At 39.3% G+C, this 25,990-nt stretch overlaps 1 protein-coding gene across 1 annotated transcript; it reads left to right on the forward strand.

Annotated features, from left to right (window-relative positions):
• On the forward strand, window positions 1-16,678 carry CHIC1 (cysteine rich hydrophobic domain 1; the record flags this gene model as incomplete). Its single annotated transcript, XM_082488322.1, has 6 exons — window positions 1-167; window positions 7,346-7,400; window positions 14,093-14,248; window positions 15,473-15,529; window positions 15,778-15,837; window positions 16,628-16,678. The coding sequence occupies 6 exons, from the start codon at window positions 1-3 to the stop codon at window positions 16,676-16,678; spliced, it is 546 nt and encodes a 181-aa protein (XP_082344448.1).
• Window positions 16,679-25,990: the final 9,312 nt, after the last annotated feature.

Genomic DNA, 25,990 nt, shown 5'->3' on the forward strand with positions numbered 1-25,990 from the left:
ATGAGTGTACTACTCCCCAATATGGCGGACTTCGACACTATCTATGAGCTGGAGGAGGAGGAGGAGGAGGAGGAGTCGTCCGAGCCTGTGGTGCGGAGCCAGGAGCTGCCCCGGCCCCGCGATGCGCCGGATCCCGTAGCGGTACGGGGCGCCGGGCACATCACCGTGTAAGGAGTGGGGGCTGGCGGCGGGCAGGAGGCAGCGTGACAGGCCGGTGTGGTGTGGTGTGGTGTGGTGTGGCGGGGCGGGGGCGGTGGAGGCCGGGCGGGAGCTCCGCGCTGCCGGCGGGCACCGTGCTGCAGGGGACAGGGGTTGCCCCGCTGGCGGTGCCGGGAAGGGGTGAGGACCCCCAGGAGGCCGGAGCACCGTCCCTTTTTGCCCCGAGCATCCCCTCCCCCGCGGAGGCAGCTGCCCGCCTTACCGCGATCCGCACCTCTGCTCCCCCCTCCCCGTCCCCCCCCGCCTGTTTTGTGAGAGGAGTTTTGCTTTTAACGTGTTCAAAACGGGAAACTTGGCGTTTTCCAGTAGCTCGAGGCAAGCCAAAGTCATGAATGAACAGCTGAAGTTCCGCTGGCTGCTCGGTGCAGGCGCAGCAGCTAATCAGCCCTGACAGTCCTGGGTGTACTTCTTTTTCCAAACAATCTGTTAGATAAAAAAATTAAAAAGGAAACGCCACACGGTGTGCGAGGATGAGCAGCCTGTTCAGACGATTTCCCTGTGACCCTGCTCTGCCCCAGCCGAGCCGCGGAGCCCCCACGCTGCACTGCAGAGGAGGCACATGGCGGTGCTGGAGTTTATCTGCTCCAAACTAAGTTGTGAGTTTGGTTTAGGTTTAAGTGTTCTTGTCATTGGAACACAGCAAGAGCCAGAATGTTTGCTAGTCAGTTAAAAAGTTGGAGCAGAAGATGAGCAGACTGTGTGACCTTACAGGTAATATTTACTTGTAGGGATTTTCTTAATATTCCTAGTCCTGTAAGTAGAGGAATCAATATAACAAAGTGCATCCATAACAAGTTGTTGGTTGTTACATTCATTTTCATGTCAGGGAGGGACATACTGAAATTTTTGTATTGCAGAGATCCATCAAGCTTGTGTTGCTTTGGGTCTATCTCTGGATTGCATAAAAGAATGCACATTTCTCTCTGTAAATAGGCGTCGCGTGATCTAGCTATGTGCAGCAAAATCACTGGGTGGGGAAGGCTCTCTCATCCTAAGAGAACTAATGTTGGATTTGATACTGTGTCTGTCATGTAAGTCTAAATCAGGTTTGAATTGAGCTAGTGCCAGTGGAGAGTTGCTCTGCTGCACCGCAGTCTACTTGCTTGTGTTGATGGAATTTCCTTCAGTCCTGACCCCAAATAGCATGTGGCCTGACTAAAAGAGGCATGTAACACAAGCAAAATGATCAGAATACCACCTACCCATCTTATTAGTTACCTGGTTTTAAGCACTAAACTGGAAAAAAATGTTACACATTTATTTACTTTGTCTGCTGTGATGCTTTTTGTGTATTAGTGATGTTCCTTAAAGTTCCTTCTTGGCTCCAGCATCTTTTGGGGATGGGCAGGAGCATCTCCAAGAACGCTGTCAACTAGTGATGTCTACATCAAAAGAAAGCAATACTTGTAAGTGATGTGGAAATCATGAGCTAGTGTATGTGCCCTTGTAACTACCTGAACTGAATTTCCATCCACCTTATTTTCCCTTTCTTCTATTCCTCCCAGCTTTCTTCCTGTAACAAGTATACCTACCTGAATGGTAGCAGGCAGCTTTCATCAATTCATGACATATTTTTAAATCTCCTTATATTAATAAAAGCAGTTAGTGGATGTTACCAATAAAATGTGAATAAACCCTGGACACAGTAGTATGTCATTATAAATGACATATTTATTAAATGGGAAATATTTTGCTTCCTAAAGAGTTTCTGGTTAGTATGTATCAGCCCTGAAATTCTGTCACTTTTTGATCACACAGATGCTGCTGCTTTTGAAATCAATTGGCTTCAGAAGCAGCCTGCTCTAGTTACTGAAGTGAGATACGTCATCAAGTAAAACTTGTGTTTGTTTTCTGAATCTGTCTGGAACATTGCTAATAACTTCTATCCTGACAAGTCAGACACTCTATTAAAAAAAAAAAAAAAAAAAGAGTTATTTTTAAGAAGCCATTGTTTTCCTTGGATTTTTGTTTCAGATGCCTTCTGTTCCTCATCTGACACTGGCCTTCTTGGATACTTTTGGTGTATAGAGAAGGGATAATTCTCTACTTCCAGGGTCATCTTCTGGTCCAGCTTTTTATGTACAGTAAAATTCCCAAGTTAGTAGATTCAAACTGTGTATTAGTTTCTTGCATGAGAGTTTTTGTCTGATGACCTTGTCAGTGAGCTGCTGACCCTAACAGAGTTCTACTGCAGTATCCAACAGTGCTAAATATAAATTCCAAGAATCTTCTGAGGGTTTTTAGCAGCGTCTTGCTTTTTCCCCTGGCTGTTTTGCTAACCCTTTTACCCCTGTGCATGGTAAGAGTGATCACGTAAAGTATATTTGTTTTATTTTACTCACAGAGAGAGAGAAAGTATGTGAAAGAGGTTAGCAAAATTTACGCTCATCAACGCTCTTTCACTCTAGAAGATTCTTTGAAAAAATGAACTATCAGTCATATTTATTGTTTTCAGAAAGCTTTTGAATTTTAGCAGAGAAATTACTAGGACCTAGTAAATGCCTTTTCTTTGCTTCTGAAATTCCATGTTAATGAATTATAAACCCATTGTTCACTGTTTCTTGCATAGTCAGTGTGACTCTGGTTGGTGTATCAACATAAACATTTTTAGTGAAGACTGAGTCATATGCCTACCAAAGCAACTGCAATAACTTTCAAAACAGAGCTGTAAACAAACTGACTTGATTATAAGTTTTTATTTACTGGATGTAATTTTTCCATCTCATTAAGTCCATGTAGATAAATAGTAATGAAATAGCCATTAAGCATATTTTTGCCCTTAGTATACAGCTTGTGATTTCTGCTTAAGTCTTCAAACCTCCTAGTTTGGGATACAACTTAACTATTGTTATTCCATTATATTTTCTGTAGGAGTGCCGCAGGGACCCACAGTCCAAGCGCTAATGAAAAGCACATTGTCATCAGTTGGGGAAGGCAGGGAAGAGCCGTGTGCTCTCAGTTGTGATAAGATGACATTTGATTATTGTCTGATACTACTCCATCTTCCGCATATTTAAAATAGCAGATTCCACATATTTGAAATAGCAAATGACCGTAGCCTTCCACTAGTTACTAAAAGCTTAGTTTTCTAAAACATCATCCATGAGTAAAGATGCTCTTCAGTAGTTCTATTGGCTTCATAGGAAAAGGTCCTAGACTAGGAAGAGAAATGTTAGGTGTTCAAGGAGATTTCTGCTCAGGGCTCTTGATGAATATCTTATTTATTCTTTAATGCTGGACAAAGCTTAGATAATACCTCATAAAGAATAGTATGTAGGGTCTGAGTTTGTCTGTTCAAGGTAGGTTAAATGTAGCCTGGGTTAGGTGTGGGGAAGGGAGCCGTGCTGAGAGGAGGTTGGAGAGCCTGTTGTACGAGCATTGACTGAATGGGTTTAGCTTGAGAGTCTAGTAAGACTGATTACTATGTATAAATACAGTAGTGGGATAAAGGAGAATGAAGTGCTATGTAAGTCAAAAGAAAAAAGGTAAAGCACCTGTAGATATGTCTGTTCTAGATATGAGAAAGTGTTCCACATCTTCCTGTTGTGTTCTGGGGACAGGAAATCTCACTTCCTTATGCTTTGTGAACTAACAGAAAGAATTTGTTAACATGATACCTGTTGCAGGTGGGGTCTGCAACTGATGATTCAGGGCGTTCGTTTCAGTCTTTAATTTGAGGGATTTATGAATATATCTTATTACAGCTCCCTATGAGAAGATGTCTTCTCCCCACTTTACAAATGGGGGAAAATAAGATGATGGGACTTTCTGATGCCAGGCATTAAGGCAGGGAAAGAGACAGAAGAACTAGAAAGTGAGTTCATCCTAGTTCTGTTCCAGTGTTGTTGCCTACAGTAAAGCGTGCCTTGCTTTTAGAGATATTTGTCATCCAGCGAGAAAATTGCAACCAAAGTATATGGGTGACTTACCTGAATTTCTAAATGTTAGACTTTGAGCAGCTTTCAGTGAGGAGTCTGAGAACTAGCCCAGTCACCACCAACGGATGTTTTAAATGATTTAAAGGACAGGTAGTGCGATTTATTTTACATAATGATTTTTAATATACTGAATTTTAGAAGACTTCATTGGCCAAATCATGCTAGATCATTAGTCTGTTGTAGAAGGTCTAATGAAGTTACTTATCTCTTAATCAAGACTTTAGGTCTTAAGAATATTTAATGTAAAAAAGTTGTAACACTGCAGTGATTTTTGCAAAGTTGCTTGCAAACCTGTAGAACTATATAACATTCTGCTTTAACATTTCTTAAAAAAATGGATGTGTTTTTATTTGGTTCTTGAACTCCCACCCAGCCCTGTCTAATAGGAGTTCAATGTTTCTGAACAATGGGTTAAATAATCATGAGGATAGTCTGTAAAACTTCTAGAGATGCTTTAGTAAAACTGTGCTAAAGGCCATCAGTGATGCTGACTAAATGTGGTGTTATAATGTAGCACAGTCCTGTTTTCAGGATGGTCAAAACCTTTTATATTCTTTTAGCCATTTGCAGGTGTTACTGTAAAAGATTTCTGTAAATGAGGTTTCCTGGATGTGCAATAACTGAATGGAATGTTCTGGCAACTGATAAGTTTTAGGATTTAAATATGTTTCATGATGTTATCAGGCTTCAAATTTGAAGTAATAAAATATATTGTGGTCTTTTATTCTTAATAGATCTAAATCAGAAAGCGCTAATTTATGTTATTCTTTATGGGGATCAGTGGTGCAGTAGAAATTTTAATGAGTATGTGTGACCAGTGAGATAAAAGAAACTACCTATGTCTTAGATTACAAATTGTTGAGGGTCAGAAGGGTATTCTGGGGAAATGTTAGTATATGTTTGCAATTTTTTTTTTTCTTTTGCTGTTTCCTAGGCATCTGTAGTGGCCACTGTAAGAGTCAGTGTTCTGGGCTAGGTGGACGTTTGGCGTGATTTAGTGAAATTAGTTTGTTGTATGGGTAGAGTAAATAATTCTGCAGTATTACCTGAACTGTTCCACAGTTCACTTCTTATATTGTCTGATTGCTACAACTTTGTGATCAATTCAGATAGTTTCATTGCTGATATACAGAAAAGTTCATATTCCTCAGAACAAGCTTGTGTGTGTGCTTCTTATTGTTAGTCTTTTCTGGATTTTTTTAAAGACTGAAGAGACGACCTCATTGCTCTTCAAGCTTCCTTAAAAATAAATATATAGTGTAACAAAAGTTGGAAGATTTCAGCTTAAAAAGAAAAGCTACAAATACAAAATGTGGAGGCTCAATTGCCAGATTACATTCACAGAGAAGGGAAATGTGCTTATGTTAGTAACCTTTGCATTTGCCTAGAATCTTACTGTTTTTACTGCTTGTTTTTGTAGCACTAATTTACCATCATGGCTTTCCAGTTCACTTGACTATGCGGTAGCCCGTGCTGTGCTGATGTTCAGTTCACTCACGTTCACTTCTAGAAACTTTTCAGTGAAAATATGTTGAATGGAACAAACACAAATAGGTGGCAATTGGTTGTAATGCTTAGGATAGCTTAAGAGGCAAAGATTGAGAAACACTTAAGATCTACTCTTTGGGAGTTTTTTTAATGTTTTACACAACTACTGCTCCAGTACGCTACTCTTTACAAGAGTCAAGGCTCTGATTTACATTAGCCATTAAAGAATTTGATTGCACTTCACCAGTATTCTTGACAACCATTTTAGTTAGCTTACTGGATTTCTAAAGACAGCACAAGTTCTTTTATTATGCTTCTCTCTTCTTTAAGGTTTATTTTACATTTTTGTGTACTTCTAAACAAGTTACATTGCCAAGTTTGGATATCTGAATTGTTATGCTGTATGTATTATATAGTGATAGGAGACTGATGACATTTCAGCAATACCAGTATTTGTCCAGGTGACCAGTAAGGAGTACTGCAGGTGTCGATTTGACTGAAAGCAAATACTCTCTCTCCAAAGAGTTTGTTTCTACAATAAATATTACAATACCAAATGTGTTTGTGCTCCTTTTTCTGGCTGTGATCCTTGTTTTTGGTTTGTTTGTTTGGTTTTTTTTTTTTTTTTTTGAACAAAAATACTCCGGAGATGGTTTAGCAGAGCTGACAGTGAACTTGATGTACAGTATATTTAACTTTAGAGACTTAACATTAAGCTCTGTTCAAATGTAAAGGTTGTAGCTGAGAGGCCAGCTGCTGTTGTATTTTGTTAAATTACTGAATTGCAAAGGTTAAAGATTTCAATTAAGGTAGAGGGGATGGAAGATCAGAGTTCTTGTTCTGTGGAAGCTAGCAGGTTTAGCATCGGAGCTTAGTTAACTTCTTGCCTACTTACATGCTTTAAATAACATCAAAAAGTCAAGTCAGCCTGCACTGTCAGTATCCTGCTGATCTACAACACCCACTTTTTGGAAATTTCAGTTGGTTCAGTAGTTTTGGAGCTGGTGGTAACACAGGTTTAGTAGCAAAGTCTAGCTCCCTGGAGGTTTCACTGGTTAGAATGAAGACTTGCCTCTTGCTCAAAAACAAGAACACTTCAATGAAGAATAGTCACAGCGATACCTAAGACTTAATTTTCTTGAAGTTCATAGTTGTTTTAAAACTGTTCTTTGTGTCGGCTCTTACGTGTTTTGCATGAGATAGTTTAACTTAGCCCAATGCAATTTTTTAAAACTATAGGGTTATAAATTTCTAAGATGATGATGAAGGGGTTCCTTGTAACTAGCTTTATCTGTTGCATGTGAATAAATTGCATGAGTAAGAAAAATAGCAGTAAAAGGGTTATTGAGCCTAGTAAAACTGGAATTTAATAGCTGGAGGTTTGTTTTTTTTTTCTTAAAGCAAAGATTGAAACTTCCTGCTATCCAGTCATAAAATAATTTTTGTGCTTTTAGACACTCGAAGGTATTGAAGTAAGGCAACAAGCTAGATTTCTCTGTCTTGTAACTGACCATATGAATGATACACAAGACCTTATATAAACTTAGATTGAAAGCTAATGAAATAATGTAAATATAAGGGCAAAAGAAATTAATAGTTTCTTTTTTTTTTTAAAAGTACAAAATCTATTACATTTTCTTATTAAGGGAAAAAAAATAAGTTAGGTGGAATATATTTTGTTTGTCTCTTTTGTTTTCAAGGTTTGGCTTGAGCAACAAGTTTGATACAGAATTTCCTTCTGTTCTGACAGGGAAGGTAAGTGTGAGATTAAACTGTTCTTTTAAACGGAAAGATGAGTGCATCCAGTGGGTTCTGTGTTACAAGTACCTGCTGGTGAATCCACCGAGCAGTGCAGGCCAGCGCTGCACTGCGGGCTGTTGAATTAACTCTGCCCTGTGTCGACGAGCTGGTTGGCGACCAGTCCCTACAGTGTACTTGAAACAAGAAAAAATTATTTGTGGTGGTTGCTATAATTATTGATGTTCTAAACACAGCAAAGCTCAACATGGCATTGTACTGGTTTCATGCAGGCAATCACAATAAAGAGTCACTTAACCTTGCTTTATCTGGAGTTTATGCTACCTCCTGTGTGAATTAATTTATTTCAAATACTAGACCTCTGTTTTTAGTATGTCTGTCAAGCCTTGAGTTTCTCTGGAAGAGAATCTGTTTTATCTGAAGCTTTAAGGAAGAAAACAATATAGTGTTAAATCTACAAATTAGGTAGGCTTTTAGTATATTTTCAGATATATAGTAATTTTTCATTTCTGAAAAGTAGCGGTGACAAGTCTCTTGCTCTCTCTGGAGTCCTGTCATCTTACTAAATGCAAGTTTCATAACTATTCCTTTGTAGCTAGTAATTAACGAAATCTTGTAACAAAATTCTTGGTTATGGTTTTAAATTATTTTCATAATTGTATTTTTTTAGACTTAAATTTTTAATTCTTTTTGATTTTTTTTTTCTTTCTGCTATTTCACTCTCTGGTGCTTTTCTTTTGCTTCATTTTATATCCCCCTTGTGTATCTTTTCCAGAATTTGTGAGAAAAAAGTTTATTACTTTCTCTAGTGTCATACCATACAGTTACACTACCTCTGCAGCCTCTTGCAGTAGCTGTTGAGTGATATTAACAAGATACAAAAATGCAGCTGGGTGGTGTCTCCTGGTTCTGCCAAATCCATCTGGGGTTTTTCTCCTTCATATTCACCCCAGAGTAAATGAATAAAATACTTGTGTTGAATTTGTTCAGCTTTTTTGTGCGAATGAAAAGCAGGTTGCTATTTGGATTTTTTGATCGTTTAAAAGACAGCCTGGGAACTCTGGCCTTGCTTCAGAATCTCACTGAGCTCCAAAGGAAAAGTCTTACTGATTCCGTAGTGTCTAATGTGAGGGCTGGTGATAACACCATTTGCATTGTGCTGCTTCACATGTCTGAAGTTTATTCTTTTCTGCGAAGCTCTTTCCAGTCTCTGAAAAGCCCCAGCATGCCTTTTGGAAATAACAATTCTTACGTTCTTTAAGTCAAGTTGTAGTTTGTTATAAATAAGCTTATAGAAAATACCTAGCAGGAAATGTTAAAAATTAATTTGGTTATATAATTTCATCTCTTTCTATCTCTCTAAAATATGTATTAGAAAAACAAAACAAACCCAACCTCCCACACCTACACTTTTTAATACAAGCATCAATGCCTGACATGTTTGCCACTTGATTGTCTTCCTCCTGTTAAATACGCAGTGAACAAAGATTAATTTAAATTTCGGTTGACTGCTTGGACTCAATTTAGCAAAGAGAGTAAAGAGGAAATTCTTCTACTTGGCATTTACCCTTCTTGTTCCATAGATCTAATTAGTGACGACATAAATCACAGTGGAGATTTGCTGTATATAGGTATGCTTCTTCTGGTAAGAATCTTGATATCCTGTTATCTTTTTCTCATATGTGGATTTGAGGGGCTTTTTGAGTAAGAAGACCTTGAAAATATGTGTGAGGGGAAAACACCAATCAAATGAGATAGTAAACACATTTTTCTTACTGCCTGCCACATGCTGCCATGGAAGACGTTAAAAACAAGCTGTGGGTTTTTTGGTTTTTAATACTTTCAAAATTGCAAGAAATAAATAAACTGCTTCTTCCTGTTGTTATGGCAGTCAGTCACGTTTATCCTTATTGAAAATGAAAACTCTCTTTTTTTTTCAGTAAGAAGGTTTTCTTCAAATACCCTGAATAAATAATTCACAATAATAAGCACTGTAGTCAATTGATACACTTTAAAATCTTCTACTGTTCTTAAAATACAAATTTTTACTTTTTATGAAATCACAATTTATGAATAGCATAGTGACTGTTTATATTAACAGTTAGTGATTAAAATGTTTGCTATGAACTTGCATTAGTACATAGCCAGTACAAGGCAATGTCATACTTTATTCAGAATGTCTGTGTTACATTGAGTTTAATGGCTTTGTTGTCCACTGTGAATTGATATTAATAACATATCCCATCTGCTAATGGAGTGTAAAAGATGAAACCATTAGGTGGGGTTGATGGATTTCTCTATGGTATTGCTTTTCTTCTTAATAAATAAAAAGGATGAAAATCTACCCAATGCATGATAAAAGTCCTAAATAGGTAAAACTATCTAGCTACACCTTTCTCCCAGAAGTACTAACTTGTTGGCTTTATGCCACTGTGTAGTCTTAGGAATTTACTGAAGCTTTCTGACCCTCATTTTGCCCATCTACATAATGATGATTCCATTAATTTTCTTTTTTAAAAATCTGAAATACCCCTCCTTCACCCACCTCCCTCTACCCCCTCGTCTCCCAGTTTTTACAGAGTCTGGATAGTTACTGTAAATTAGCCTAGAGTTAATTTACATGCATGTAATTACATCTTAAACATTTAATTGAGACATCTTTGTTGCTTTTTTGGGGGAGACGTGAATGTGTATATTTGAGGATAAAACATAGACAAGAAAACAATAAAGAAAAGGAAAATTAGGTCAGATGTTGGGCCTAGCTAATTCAGCTAGGTTGACTTAATGTTTATCTTACAGGATGAGCCACAAGATTCACTAGTTTTGTAAATACTGAGCTGGGCTTTCAAACCGCATTCTTTTCAACGGAATATTGTGAGAAAAGATTTCATTACATTTAATCAGAGGCGATATTTAACTTTTAATAATGTGATTGGACTTTGGCCTAAATTTAAATTCTGGCTAAATTTGAGTTCTGTGTGCTTCAGTTTTATAGGATTATTAATTCTTTTAAAACAAGCATTTAAAAGCTTTTAACAAAATACTGTTCGTGATCTATGACACAATAGCACATGCTGCTCCAGGTGACAAGAAAATGATGGAGGCAGTGAACCTTAAGGAAGAAAGTGGAGTTTCCTGCCCTGATCTGAAAGCAATAAGGGTCCTATACAGGGATTACTGTGCGGTGCAGGGAAATGTAAGCCATAAAATGTACTCTTGGTATTGTGATCCCATTGCAACATGTGATTGATAGGGTTTGTGATCATGATGATTGAAGGAGAAAGATCAGGCCTGCTGGGCTCTCCTTGCTCTCTTCCTGTGTTTGTAGATTCTCTTGCATCCTGTTGTAAAATATTATGACACCCCCTCCTTTCCTTTTATGTTTTTTTTTTTTCCCCCTCACTTAAAGACCTTAAAGGAACTAATGTCTCTTTACAAGGTGTACTGCACAGCCAGGAGCTATGTACTTACCTCATTCTTTTCAAGACCCAGACAGAAACTCTCCGAGAAACTTTCAAAATTACTCAAAACTAGACTTTCTTAGGGAGCTTTCTTTGTGCAGGAGGCACTGTTAATTCTGTTTGAAATACATCAGGCATTTCATATTGACTTTTCAATATCTGTACCTGCAAGAAAGGTGAGATTTAAAATTATGCCAGAAAATCATCAAAATTCTTTGACTGTTTCGTCTGGATACTATTTTATTATCAAATTAGAACAGTTATTTTATTTACAGATATTTCATTCTTTGTCACTGTCTGACAATGCTGAACTGTTACTGAGCTGTAAACAGAGCAACGGAACTGTGTTTTGCTTCTCTTTATCACAGAATGAGGCTTATCTTGGTCACCATTTCCTTTAGTTTCAAATGAAGATGTCATTGACTGGCAGTAATATTTATTGTAATTACATCTCCTAAAGGGAGAAATATATCCATCTTAAGTAGTTTCATCTTATGTTGCAGCTAAGAGATTCAGCTTTATGTGGAATTATTTGGTGCACTAGCAGGTAGTAGTGGTGCTTTCATAGTACTGTATTAAGGTGAGCATCATACCGAAATTTCTGAAGTAGAAATGTTCTCTGTTTCTTGGTGGCATCCGAAGTTGGTGTCTAGTTTAGTCATTTGCAGTGCTGTGTTCTACAGGAAGGCAGTAATTCAAAATCATTCTTATAAAACAGCATCGAACTGTTAACCTGATGTGAACAGGGACTCCCTTAAAAGTAGCACAGAAATAGGGAATCTCGCCATCCTGGTGCTTTCTTACCAGCTTCCAAATGTTTCTGCCAGCTGCGATCTGGGAATCTGGTTGACTTCTTTTCATGTTGGATGTTAGCACTGATGATGAGGTTTCTTCATGTTAAACTGAATTCTAGACCGAGTGATTCCATTGTCTTTGGCAGGTTTGTACAGCTGTATTTTGGGGTTGGGGGGTGGTGTTGTCAAGGTCCAGTAAACTTTGTGTCTAACAGAAAAGGAAACAGTCTCTCTTCTTTGTGGGATTCATTGCAAAAGTACTAATGGGGTCAAGAAGAAAAAACACTTTTTTTTTCGTCTTTCAAATAATTTTTTTGTCTTTCAAATAAACAGGTGGAAAGATACGTGTACAAATTTCAAAAGACTTATCAAAGAAAGTGCCATTTGGATATATCAAAATGTTAGGAACGTGTGAATTTCCTTAAGAGTTGAGATTGCTAATTTGTTAATGTACGTAATCCCAATTTACTTTGAAGCATGTCCGACTGCAGAAGCGGTACGATGTTACTTGTAGGGCATACAACCAACCCAGGTGTACTTTACTACAAAACATTCTCCCACATTGAAGATGAAATGGGCTTGCTCACGTGCATCTGATAGCTGTTATATCCTAAATACAAGAGCTGGCATTGGCACAGAGATCTGTAAAACCTTCTGTTTCAGACACATGCAAGTACAGGCTGGTTTGCCACATTACAATGTGACTTTTTTTCTTTTCATTGCGAATGTGCAATATGTGGGATCTCTGTTTCTTTTTGTCGTTTTCTTTCTTTCTTTCTTTTTTTTTTTTTTTTTAAACTAAGGTGTGTATTGTAAAAATATATTTAAATGTTGATGTTCTGGTCAGTCAGAAGAAAATTTTTTTACTTGCTCCATTTGTATATGTAAAAAGCATTACAAGACAGTCTATTTAATATAGTGGGGAGCATGTATAATTGCAAAAGAAATACTTTTTGTGTACTTATTAATTGCAGCTATAAAATAATCACGATGTTAAATTATGCTCTTACATTGCTAGCTGTTGGCCTGGCTTGTGTACAAGCCCAGATGACCTCTGACTCTGTACTGTGTGGTGATCTGAATGGCCAGGAAACAGATGTTGTATTTATTTACTCACTTTCCTGCCATGTTTTAATGAATTTAGCTCTTGTGAATAGGCGGAGGTAGCAGAATCGGGTCCTCTCCGTTTCCTGTCCCGTAGTTTTGCTCCTTTGGTGAAAGGAGTCTTTGTCATTAAATTAATGCTTTTGTTATTGTTGCCACTCTTGTTTGCAGAATCAAATGAAGAGAGTTGGGCTTGCTGGGTTGGAAGGATTAGGTAGTAGTTGCGCAGCTTTGTATACAGACTGATTCTGGGGGGGTTTCTTCAACATGGCAAGGAGTTAGGAGTTTTTTTTTTTTTTTTTTTGAGGAGTTGTGCCTGACTGCTCAAGTCTTTTGAAGTTGGATCTGATTATTCTGCTCTGTGCGTTCGAGTGCTGGATTGTGTTGCAGTTAAGAGTGCCATCTTGGAGTCAATACCACAAATCCATATTTGACTTGTCAGATAGAAATTATTTAGATTCTGTAGAGAGATGAGGGATTTGGGGCATGTAAATAGGTAAGTGCTCTCACACTTCTGTAAGAACCATGCTGCTATTGGAGAAAGGAGCTTATTTCTGATTGAAAATGTGGTTTTCCACTGTGACTCTGCAGTGGCAATATATAGAAAACAGTATTTTGAGTAAGCTTTGCTGAATATTCCTTAATTTAAATAAGTTCTTTTTGAACAGCTAGGCTTTATTCCTAACCCTGTACAAGATGCGTTTCTTTGCCTGGCATATAATCCAGTTTATGTCTCTCCAGGCTTCCCTGGTGTAGGATGCTGCCACAAGTGCAGTTGTGGCCTCGTGTCAATATGGCCCACTTCAGGAATTCATTTGTGGGCAGAAGTCCACCTTCACCCAGGCACGGTGTAGACTTGCATTGCTATGAAATTAATTTGGACAGTATTATACTTTTTTTCTATGTGACACACAAGTGTTTTTACTACGAAGCTGCCCCACATTACCTTGGAAACCAGTTATCTGTCATTCTTCCTTTTTTTTTTTTTTTTTTTTGGTCAGCGTAGCCAGTGCATAGGTTGCACAGCTGTGTTGCACTTCTAGTTTTGTTTGGGACCACTATGTTATCATGAGAATCAATTTATTAATGGTCCAATAAATAAGGCTGTTCATGTAAGTGATGTTTAGCTTTTTAATGCAAGTTTTGCAAAGCATGTACCATAAATGAATTTGTTACAGGAAAGTGACTTTTTGTGCTCACAGTGCTTTAGAAGATGGGGTTAAGTTGTATACCGGTATTACGTTTCATTTACATTTTAACCTGCAAAGGCAATTATTGAGAAAATACACCTGTAATGGCTTTCCACTGAAGTTCAGCAGTTCTATTGCAGGTTGCCCCAGAAGAATTCAAGACCAGCATCAGTCGTGTGAACGCCTGTTTAAGAAAGAATCTCCCCGTCAACGTAAAATGGCTGCTCTGTGGCTGTCTGTGCTGCTGCTGCACGCTGGGCTGTAGCCTGTGGCCTGTAGTCTGTCTTAACAAAAGAGTAAGTACATGTTTTATTCTTTTTACTCTATTTATTTTGCAATTACTGGTAACATTAAATAACGTTTAATAGTATCATCCCTATTTCAAAACCCTTTTTTTATCTCGCTTGCATTCAGACGGTTATTCTGCTTTCCATTCCATAGAAAATCAACAAAATATGTTTGTTAATGCAGTAAATGGTACCAAATTACCAATTGAATTAATAGCCTTAGGAATAGGTGATCCCATCTCAGTTTGAAGAACAGGATGGAGTATATGATAACCTAAATTTCCAGGATTTCTAAAGGTCTAAGAATTGAATTAAATGAGTGCAGAACTGGACATTGACCTTCAAAGACTGCCTGAACTGGAGTGAAAATTACTTTTCCTCTTCACACATACCCCTCACACCCCAGAATAAATATTTTTTTTTTAATTAAAAATCACTATTTTGTCTGTAACAGTTACTATAACATTTCTGAGCTGTGGTTTATTTGACATATCCTACTGTGCTGCTTCTGTTAAGAAAAAACACAAATTTGTTTTCTATTAGGGAAGTTTAAAGACTTCCATTTATTTATTTTCAACAGAAAGTTGACAATTCTTGTAATTGGGTCCAAAGTAATAATTCTGAAAAGCACTTTAGCAATATCAAGTAAACATGATCTGAATTACCTGTATGGTTTACATTTAGAATTGATTTATCACAGCAGTAAATGTTTAGGAAATACATAAATAGGTATAGCGTAATGATGTTTTTTGCAGCTACGTAGTTTGTAAGACTTAAAGCCATAAAATCTTATTATCCACGAATGTAATTAGTATGTAGGTGCACTAGAAAAAAAAAACTTCAATTATAGGAAAAGATCTTAAGTAAAAATCTGTTAAAAAGTAATACTTCTGGCTTTTGAGAGTTTTTGATCTTTAATAAAACAAACTGAAAGGAAACCCAAGCAATAGGCATTGCTTTTAAGAGAAAATGAAGCAGAAGTGTTTTGCCAAACTTTCCAACTTGCTCAAAAAAATAAGTTGCATTGACTAGCATTGAGGTTTTGGTCAAAAAAAAAAATTAAATGCACTAAAGGCATAATATGTTAACTTGTTGAACTGGTAATCCCTGAAGCCTGTATCACTAAAAAGTTACAGAACTTGTTTTAGCTGCTTTTGACGGCCTTTATAAATGTTCTTATTGCAGAGGAATATGCTTGAGATATTTATAATACAGTTTTGACTTACTTTTTAGACTAGAAGATCAATTCAGAAGTTATTAGAATGGGAAAATAACAGACTATATCATAAGGTAAGAAAAGTTGTAGTGCTTGTTTTTTTCAGCTTTAAGAATAGCAAGTTGGTTGGGTTGGTTTTTCTTTTTCGTAATTGGCATGTAGGAATTTTACAGCCTTGTTATAATTCCACACTTTATGCTGATCTTAACCGTGTGTCTGAAGTGTTCTGGATCATAATAATTTGATACTGCTAATGGTTGTTACGCAACTCATCAAAACAGTGCTGTGGTATGCATTAATCCTTTGATAATTATTTTCTTAGCTTGGTTTGCACTGGAAGCTGAGTAAAAGGAAATGTGAAACTAGCAATATGATGGAATACGTAAGTATTACTTCTGTAACTTATTTGGTGTTCAACATAACTGTGATTTTACAGAGAAAATCCTTAACTCACTAGACTGTCACCTATCCAAAAAAATCTCTCGCAAAAACGTGCGGTTGTGTTTGACATACACTCGTGCAGGCCACTGTCAACAAGTGCAGCCATGGCATATATTGGGACTTAGAAATTGTCACCACTAAACATATTTTCTCTTTGTAACAACTCTGCGCCTGCACTGCAGATACGCTGGGTTTGGCCTGTGATTTGTAATGATGGAGACCCACTGGGACTTTCCCACACCAGCCCATAGTTCTTTTAATGCTTATCCACCTTTTCATTGGTACTCATAATTACATTGATTCAAAGTCTTTGTGCAGAAATATTGCATTTTTAGTAGTGTGGGTTTTGTCTGGATTTTTTTTTCCTTTTTTGCTAGCTCTGAATATCATGAAGTTTTAACCAAGATACACATTCCATTTAGGAAGGCGGAATTCAAACTATTTCTGCGGTCCTACTACTCCCCCATCCACTTTCATGTATAGCCGTGAAGATTGTGTAAGCTTGGAGAAAAGAGATAGTCACCCCAAAAAAGACAAGCATGCAGAAACCCTGTATTTAGAAATTACTGAAATCTCTGCTTTGTTACTCTGGGAAATATTCCCTTCCTACAGAGTATCTCAGATATGTTTAGTCTTATGTACTAGCTAATGTTGCATGGAAATTGTGCTGAAGGTTTGAACTTTTTTGGTTACTGTCGTCTTTTCTTGTTTTTTTTTCCCTTCTTCAACAGGTAATATTAATAGAGTTCTTACCAAAATATCCCATATTTCGACCTGACTGAGGAACAGCATTTGGTCTTTCATGTTACCTGTCATTTTCTACCCTTAGTGCCTTGTAGATGATTTTGGAAAGAAGATGGTCTACTTTGCTGTGACTTAAAAATGTTCTTCAGTAGAATATCTTCCTTGCTATGTTACTTTCTTTTGTTAAGAAGAGAACAATTTGCACATTTTTTTTATGTTAAATGAGGCTTCTATGTTGCACTCTGAATTTTTAACATTGACAATAACTGATATAGTTGCCACTAGGGATCTAACATCAGTGCTGCTTAAACTTCTTCTGAGCATGCTGCCTTATTAATTTCTGTATTTGCTGTCCTTATACCTGCCTCCTAATGCTGTGTCATACTATATTTCATTCTAAATGTCACAATCCTATAAACCCTCAGTAGAAATGTCCAGGTAAGCATCTAGTAGTAATGATTTTAGTATAACTTGCTTGCATAGGACTTGCAATCAACAGCACTGGTTTTGTCCTGCACTTTGCAAAATCATCATTTACGTTAGGGGGTTAATTATTTTACCCACTATGGATTTGTAAATATTGACTCTTTGCATAATGTAAAGTGTGGTATGCCAAGGTTTACAGAATGTAATATAGCTCTTATTCTATTGCCAACAGTCCGACATCGTTTTATTCATTACATTTGCTAGTATCCCTCGGATTGTATAGACCCATTCACATGCTGTTTTTATGGTAAAGCCATAATCAGTTTGTACATACTATCAGATGTGTAGGGCTCAGTTGCACTTTGTTTAGTAAATGGATGAAAAATACATAGCATTTCTGGTTTGGGGTTGGTTTTTTTTTTGGTGGGTTTTGGTTTTTATTTTAAGTATTTCAGGTGTTGTTTGTAGCACCTGAAATAGGAAGCTTAAATACTGTCCATCTTTGAAAAAGTTACATTGTGGAATAGATGGCGGCTGCTATTAGCAAAATATCCTAAAGACTCTTTCTAAGTTAGGAATATACGGATGTCAAGTTTTGTTTTGTTTTGAAGTAATGAAAAAAATGTTTCTTAATTGGAGACTTTCTACTACGGAAAAAAAAATTGGAACAGCCAAATCAAAGCTGAGGTAATGCTTTTGTTATTTTTGTAGTGTGACAGTACTTCAACATCTTATCAGTTAAGTGACACGGCATCCTTTCCAGTGGGAATAAATTTTATCTAAATCAGAGTAGTGTTTCAAAATACGCTGATGGGAAGAAGTGGATCAGTTGAAAGGGTTCATGCATATGTTTTGGCGTTCAGGCACAGTCTGAATAGCCACACATGCCTTGTGGATTTCGTGGGTATTTTTGGATTCTTCCCTGTTTGCCTGATCTCAAGAAGGGAAGTAATTGTAGAAAAACTTCCTGTAATGGTTGGCCTAAGCAAGACTACTTGATAATAGTAAGCAAATGAAAATTGATGCAGGTTCCCTTCCTTTCCTCACTAAAAATAAGAAATCAGAGAACAACCAGCAGATGACTGAGTATCATCAGCAAGTTGTGATGAATATCATCAGAAGTGTCCAGGCATTTCTTTGCAGCAACTTGACTCCTTGCAACATCATCCCAAGTTGCTTTTTAGTTTCAGGGCAACTCGGGATTTCCTCTGAATGTATTTGTATCTTTTCAGTATGCAATATTGTATTAAAATATAGTATTTGTAAGACCATTGCATTCTAATCACTGTAGTAGGTCAGATTCCTTGTATGCAGTGTTTACAGAAGGCCAGTTTTATGCAAGTTGTTACTTCGAATCAAATTTCGTGCTATTCTTACTGTACCGCTGAGGAGTGTCAGACTCCAGCGCTCGCAGTAGTTTCCAATCGCAGACTGATGCATCATATTCTGAAATCCATATATGTAGTGCAGAGGTTTCACTTGACTGGTAGATTGGTGACAATTAAGTGTGTAATTGCATTTGTAACATAATGAATAAAAAACTACTGTGGCGTTTGAATCTAACATAAGCTACACCTTGCAACTCAGATTTCTATCACAGAACCAAGCAAAGAGTTCTCTCCAATTTATTTTTTTTAGGATGAGTGTTAACTGAAAGCAGAGAAAGTACTTAATGGCAGAAAAATGCAGTGTAAACCAAAACTGCAATAGCACACCCAATTCTATGTATTTCCCTTACAAATAAGATTCTGGAGTAAATGAAGGGAGCATAGCTTAATTAACAAAACAATAGAAGTTTCTTACTGTTATGCCAGAACTTTGTTAGTAATTTTCTTTTTTTGTGTAAGAAACTCAAGAAATCTCAGCATGTTCTTATCTTCTTCTTCATGTCGCTGTATTTTCAAAATGTTCTTTTCCAACTGAGCAAAGAGGCAAGCCGAGTGAGAGTTCTCATAATTGCCAGCGGTGAACACTGAGCAGTCTTCAGTCTCACTGCTAACAGAAATCCTCTTCAGTCTGTGCTGACTTCATTGTATTCAGTTCAGAATTTCTCAACCTGATTTGTCTCGTTTCCGTGAAGTGCTGTGCCAAGCTGAGGGAGTACCCCGAGCTCTGGGAGCCCTCAGTCCCTCTGGGCTGCTCCCTGCCCGCCCCATGCTGCGATACAACCAGCGATCCAAGGCAAAACAAGATCTCGGCTTTGCTTCCCCACCCTTATCCCTTTGTCCCCCTCCCATGGCATGGGCTGCTCTGCCCGCAGCAGATTGTCTGCCCCTGGGTTTCTCCTGGGCACCGCGAGGCACTTAAGCACAGAGTATTAAAGTTTACATTTTAAGTGTATAAATTCTATACATTTTACTTTCTCCTTAATTGTTGATTGTGTAGTCTTCAAACCACGAAAGGGTCTCTTCTTTTTCTGTTTTAATAGACATTTAAATATGTGGCCATAAAGCAACTAGTAAAGAGTATGAGCGCCAAACCTGTCATTTCAGTAAGCTCCATGTTTTAATAAGTAGATAAATTTGCATTAAAATGCAAAACCAGCACACAGTATTATATTTGCATCTGAAAGACACAGGTTCCATAGCTCATTTAAAGATGAAGGCAGCTGTAAGTACTGCTGTGAACTCTGTGCACTTCTGTTCTGCCTACAGGTTCTTTTTTGCCTGGGCTATCCTTTGCTTTAATACTAAAAAAAAATATCAGCAGATACTTATATCTCACAAGACTGAAAATCTCATTTTTGACCATAAGTCGGCATGAATTGGTGGGTATTTGTTAATTGGAGAAAGAACGTGTAGCAATATAACAGAGATTAATGTTGGCAAAGTGTAGTGGAAGTGGTAAAGAAAGTGCCTTGACTGGTTCATTACAAGAGAAAACGTGCAGAGAGTAAGAAGAAAAGGGAACTAGTAACTAACAGCAGTGTGAGTTTGCAGCAGATTTTTAAGAGCAGTTACCGTCTACCAAATCAGTGTTTAATTTTTCATATAGAGATGTTGACACTAACTTTCCTTTCTAGCTTTTATCTAGGAAATATTTGGGGTTGTATCTAGTAAGTTTTGTATCTGAGGAATATTGAAGAATACTGGCAGAGCAGCAAAGCTCTTCCCTACTGATTCCCCACCTGCATCTGTGAAGTTGTTTTACCGTAGGAGGAGGAAAAAAAAGTGTTCCAAGACCTGCCCAGGCAAGTCTAGGAAGTGTGGATTCAGTTGTAGATGGGCGACTTCAAAACAGAAAATATTTTTGCTCGATCTGGTGTGGTCTTGATAAATAATTAAAAAAAAAAAAGTTCCTCTGCTTTCTTTGATAGGTACAAAACTCCATATGCAAAACCACAAATATATGTTTATTGTTGTCCCGCTATGACAGTTTACTACATTTACTTGTCAACACCCTACCATTGGAGCAATAAAAATGTCAAGCTATTAATATTCAATGTAAATAATGTATCATTTTAGTAAGTAATGTTATGTGATTCTTCTGCCATTTTTTTTTTGTTTTCTGCTTTTGGTGTTCTCACGGTGTTGTTACATTACTTGTACTGCTTAAGAAAAGTGGTTTTGTTTAAGCTGTATGAAACTTTGTGTTCTTAACATTTTTATTCTGTTTACAAGTGAACAGCCACTTTTTTAATAGGACCTCACACCTTGAGAGTTTTCTCCTTTTTTTTGGTTGTTTTTTTTTTATTTTTTATTAAAATAAAATTCTAACTGAGCTTGCTTTCTACAATTTACTGCACTGGCTTGTGCCATTAAAAGAAGCTGGAAGTCAGATATGCTTAATCACTTTGAGACATTTTTCTGTAATTAAATTTAAAGATGAAAACCTTTCAATAGTGCGATGTGTTTATGGGGTAAAAAAAAAGTCTTTTCTATCTCTCTGTGTAGCAGCGTGCTGATCAGCTGCGAATGGAAGGGCAAGAGTGTGTTTTCTTTATGTACGGGTTTTCTTTAGAGAGACATTTCTGATCCTGCCAGATCAGGTCCTTGCACTGGGAGTCTGGGTACGGGTTGGCTGGTTTAAAGAACAAGACTTGGAAAGCTTAGGAAGGCTTTCCAAAAAAGAAAGCTGTGGAACGATCATCACATTTAGTCTTGCAGAGAATATGTTTGGTTGGCTTACAGACCCTCTGTTGTAAGGACTTCTGTAGGAATCTCTTGCAGCAGCGTTCCTCTTGGAAAAGCAGAGGGTTTTCTCCTCTGCTACTGGAGTTGCACCTCACAGGGAGCCTAACCCGAGCGTGGATAGTGTGTGCGTTCATGAAATAAATCGTTGCCTTATGTAGAGGATTGTGAACATAGGACTACGCAGCCTTTTGTGTGTGTGCTAACAGGCCAGCTTTGTAGCTGTGAAAGCAGGACTTAAAATTAAAGCCTTCGGCTCATCCCCGAGGGGAAAATACTGCATTCCTGAAATGGGCACGTGCAATGTTTTTGTTGAAAGTCGGTGTCCTCAGTTGTTTTGGACAAACAGAGGAGCATCTGGGTGGATGTGCTGTTTAAGCATGGAACTGTTGCTGAATATTGTTTGAGAAATTTAGAGAACGTTACGGTGGTTTTAGGCCAACTACAGGAACATTGGGCTGAGTCATGATGTTAATCCCCTGTTAGGATTTATTAGCTGTAATTGCCTAGACTACTAGCAACGGTCCATTTTAAGAATATTTGGGATTTGGCCCCCGACTACTACTAGTTTTAGAACTGTTTGGTAGTGAAGCTTACCATAATGTCTGTGCCAGTGCATTTATGATGCTATACATCTGTCTTGTCAGTATTGTTCTTCAGCATAAATAGCTGAAGTGTTCCAGCTGGGTTTATTTTTCTAGTTAAGCTTATAGAGACTTAAACCCTTTAGTCTTCATTTGCTAGACAAAACGAAACATTAGTCTCCTCTCAAAAGCAAAGTTCTCTGGTTCTGATCTTCCTGCTCGCATTTATTCCAGTTTGAATTAATTTTCCTTGAATTGGGGTGACCAGAAAGAATCAGATATCCCAGATAACGGCTAACGCACCGTGCATTTCAATGTAGATAGTTCCCTCGCTTCTGTGAAAATAATGCGATCCATTAAATTTGAAGGATCGCATTTGTCTCCTTCATGGCTGTATCATATTTCTGATTCACAGCCATTCTGTGATAAATTTGGGACCTCTCTTCAGTCACTTCTACTTTATACAAGCTCCCAACAGACACTCTCATTATTAGTCCCATCAGTCCAGACTCATCATTTGACACTTTATACTGTTGAATTTCTCAATACTTCTAATTAGAGTGGTCCTCCCAATCCTCCAACTCTTCTCGTATATGTGCACCCATTCCTCCTGTAAAACAAATTTTGTCACTGACTGATTCCATCTGCAAAGTTAACAAAAATGGTTTTACTAAAAATATTAGTTCCAAGATCGATGCCTGAATTCTGCTTGAAGTTTCCTAAAAGCCCTTTTACTTAGTCCCTTACCTGATTTAAATCTTTATTATTTCTCCATCCAACCAAACCAGTGATTTCCTTGTTGTAGTTTATCTGGTACAGTAACCTGTTTGGGCTTTGTTGATTTACACCTGTTTATTTTGTAAATATGTGAACAGGGCAGATTTGGGTCTAGGCTAAACCACTGAATTTTCTGCATTTTCTGTAATCACTGGATCTGTTTAGAGGATTATCCTTTTAATATATTCACATTTTCTTTCACATCCTTTATGTAAATGTATGATCATAGTAGCCTTCTTTTGAAGAGTAAATTTAAGATTTCTGCAGGAAATAGATTTATGTATTTAAGTTCACTGATAACAAATACAACCTGAGATTTCAGCTAGAAAAAAAAACACTTTTTAAGAACACTCCAGGTCACATGGGATGTCCAAAATGGTAATAAAATGCACTCAACACGCCTAGTGGTTGTGATGGGTGCCCAATTTGAGATGTTTGAAGCCATATGACCTGCAGAATGTGATCTGTTAGAATTTTCTGCAAACAGCACAATGGCTGAGTGCATACAATGGCTCTGAGTGCCCAAATAATAATGGGGATGGCCAGGAGAAACCATGGCAATACGGTGCAGCTCAACAGTGCAGGGCAGCTCATAAACTTAATTCCATGCTAGTTCCCTACATACCTGAATGTTTCATCCTTCAAAGACAAATTTAGTTTCACTTTAAAATGACACTCTGTTGGAAATCTGTAGCCACAGAGGGTCAGTCCACATCTTAATCTGAGCTAGATTATGAAGTGCAAAGTTGTAAATGGAAAACTAAGACGTCAGTTATCCTAACTGCTGTTTCCATCAAAGTACAGATAAGTTCCTTTCAAATCTAATTTAATCCCCTTTGGGTTTTATTTTTTTTTAGATAATTCTCAAGTGTTTGTAAGGTTCAAGTGCTGTTATGAGACCATCTGAAAAAAAAAACAAACAACTAAACACACCAACAACTATTGTGAAATCTGTTAATAGGCAACGAGTAATTGGCCACTGCTGAGGCTTTTCCTATGAGTGGCAATTTTCCATCTCAGTGTGAGTTTATATGAAACCATTGGTAGTGTATAACCAGGGCATCTCAGGGGTCGACTCTCAATATACTTTGGGGGTCCTGTGGAACAGTTGGAAGATTTTAATTCCTATTCCAGTTGCTACAGTGAGCTTTTGTTCAGCATTTCTTCCCACCTGTAGCAGAAAGCAGGGAACAACGTGGAGGAATGGATCGTAACCACACTTGAACCACAAAGAGAAGAGACTCTTCCAAGGTAACTTTTTTATAAGGTATTTTTTGTCATTGTTGATTGCATAGGAAAGGTACTTGCTTTGTGATTTTTTTTTTTTATAATTTCTGGTAGCATTGCATCGAGTAGTGCTGAAAAATCACATTGCTCTAATTTTTCATGTAGTACTGGTGGAATTAAGAGCTTTGAAGCTCAGAGAGTACTAACTGGTACAGCTACTCTAAAGCAGAAGCTACCAGATGGCTTTGAATTGCAGAAGAGTAAGCATCAGGCGCTACGTCTTCAGGGTGTAAAAATGTTAGATTCACTTACAAGCTGCAAAGCCAGAGATGGGTCATGTAAATCCCACCCAAAAAGCACTGAACTCTTCTATAGCGCCACCAACTGTTTTGTGAACACTGAGAGAACAGCTGTTAGGATTTGGGTAAACGAACATTATGTAGCAGCATTATTTGCCTCCAGTCACTTCCAAAAACCTCTTTGGAAATCCTGCGGGATTCCTCCAGCCCTGGGGGAGCTCCTCGGTGGGAGGCACATGAGCGTCGGGCAGGAGAGCCACAACGGCTGTTAGTGTTCATCCACTCCCTGCACCGAGCTAATTTCAGCAACAAACTGCACAACCTCAGTCTTACCTGACTCACTGTGAAAGGTTGAAGAAAGTTTTGATATTTTAGAAATGTGACATCCACTTTGCCAGATGGCGCCATCGTAAGAGGCGGGCACTCGGCTCCGCTTGGGAAGGGGGCGTTAAGCCAAGCCTGTGGCGCGCCTCGGGTCCTGCCTGGGCTGCGCACCACACAGATCACGGAATCACAGTTTCAGAGTTGGAAGGGACCTCTAGAGATCACCCAGCCCCACTCCCCTGCCAAAGCAGGGCTGCCCGGAACACATCCCTCAGGACTGCATCCAGGCGGGGCTTGAACATCTCCAGGGAAGGGACTCCCCCCCCCTCCCTGGGCAGCCTCTGCCGGTGCTCTGTCACCCGAACCGTAAAGAACTGTTTCCGTGTATTTGAACGGAACTTCCCGTGTTCCAACTTGTGCCCATTGCCCCTCGTCCTGTCACTGGGAACCACTGAAAAGAGCCTGGCTCCATCCTCCTTCAGCCCACCCTTGAGATACTTGTACGCCATAATAAGGTCTCCCCTCAGCCTTCTCTTCTCCAGGCTAAAGAGTCCCAGCGCTCTCAGCCTTTCCTCATAAGGCAGATGCTCCAATCCCTCAGTCATCTTAGTTGCCCTTCGCTGGACTCGCTCCAGCAGTTCCCTGTCCCTCTTGAACTGGGGAGCCCAGAACTGGACACAGTATTCCAGTTGTGGCCTCACCAGTGCAGAGTAGAGGGGGAGAATGACCTCCCTCGCCCTACTGGCCATACTCTTCCCTGTGCAGCCCAGGATTCCATTGGCCTTTTTGGCGACAAGGGCACATTGCTGGGCCATGGATAATTTACTGTCTACCAGGACCCCCAGATCCTTCTCCTCAGAGCTACTTCCCAGCAGGTCCGCCCCTAACCTATACTGGTGCTGTCAGCGACACCTGCGACAGAAACACGACAGACTTACTGCTTTGGTTGTCGGCGACAGTGGAGCCCGGCGCGGGCGGTTCACGTGCCGGTGGGCTCTCAGGACACGCACGGCTGGAGCCTGACCGGGAGATGGAAGTCGGCATATGCCGCCGGCAACCATCTCGTCTGGCTGCGGGGCAGCGACTGGGGCAGCCTCCGCCGCCGGTGGTCCCGGTCCCGGTCCCGCCGGGGGTGCGGTGCAGCGGCGGCCCCCCCGAAGGGGCCCGTAACCGCGCTCCCGCCCTTCCCGCCGCTCCCCTGGCGCATGCGCCTTCAGCGCCGCGCATGCGCAGCCGCCGGCCCGTCCTGCGCCGCGTCGGTGGCCCTGGGCCCGGTGCCTTTTGTAACGGCGGGGCGGGTGGCGCTAAGGCCCGGCGGCGGCTTCCGCGCCCAGGCCGGGGGGTCTCGCCCTCCTCCGCGCCTCCCTTCCCATCCCCCTCTCCCCTCTCCCCGCCCGCTGCAGCCAAAGAAAGAGCAATGGCGGCGCGTTAGTCAGGCGTCCTCGGCGCGGCCCGGCGGCTGCGGACCTCCCCGCCCCGTGCCCACCGCAGCGGATGCGCGCCTCGCCTCAGGCCCCGGCGGGAGCTTAGCGGGGCCCCGGCGGCCGCCGCCGCTTCTTCTCCTCCTCCTTCTCCTCCTCCTC

The sequence above is a fragment of the Vanellus vanellus genome (assembly GCF_965231255.1).
Source record: "Vanellus vanellus genome assembly, chromosome: 10".
NCBI lineage: Eukaryota > Metazoa > Chordata > Aves > Charadriiformes > Charadriidae > Vanellus > Vanellus vanellus.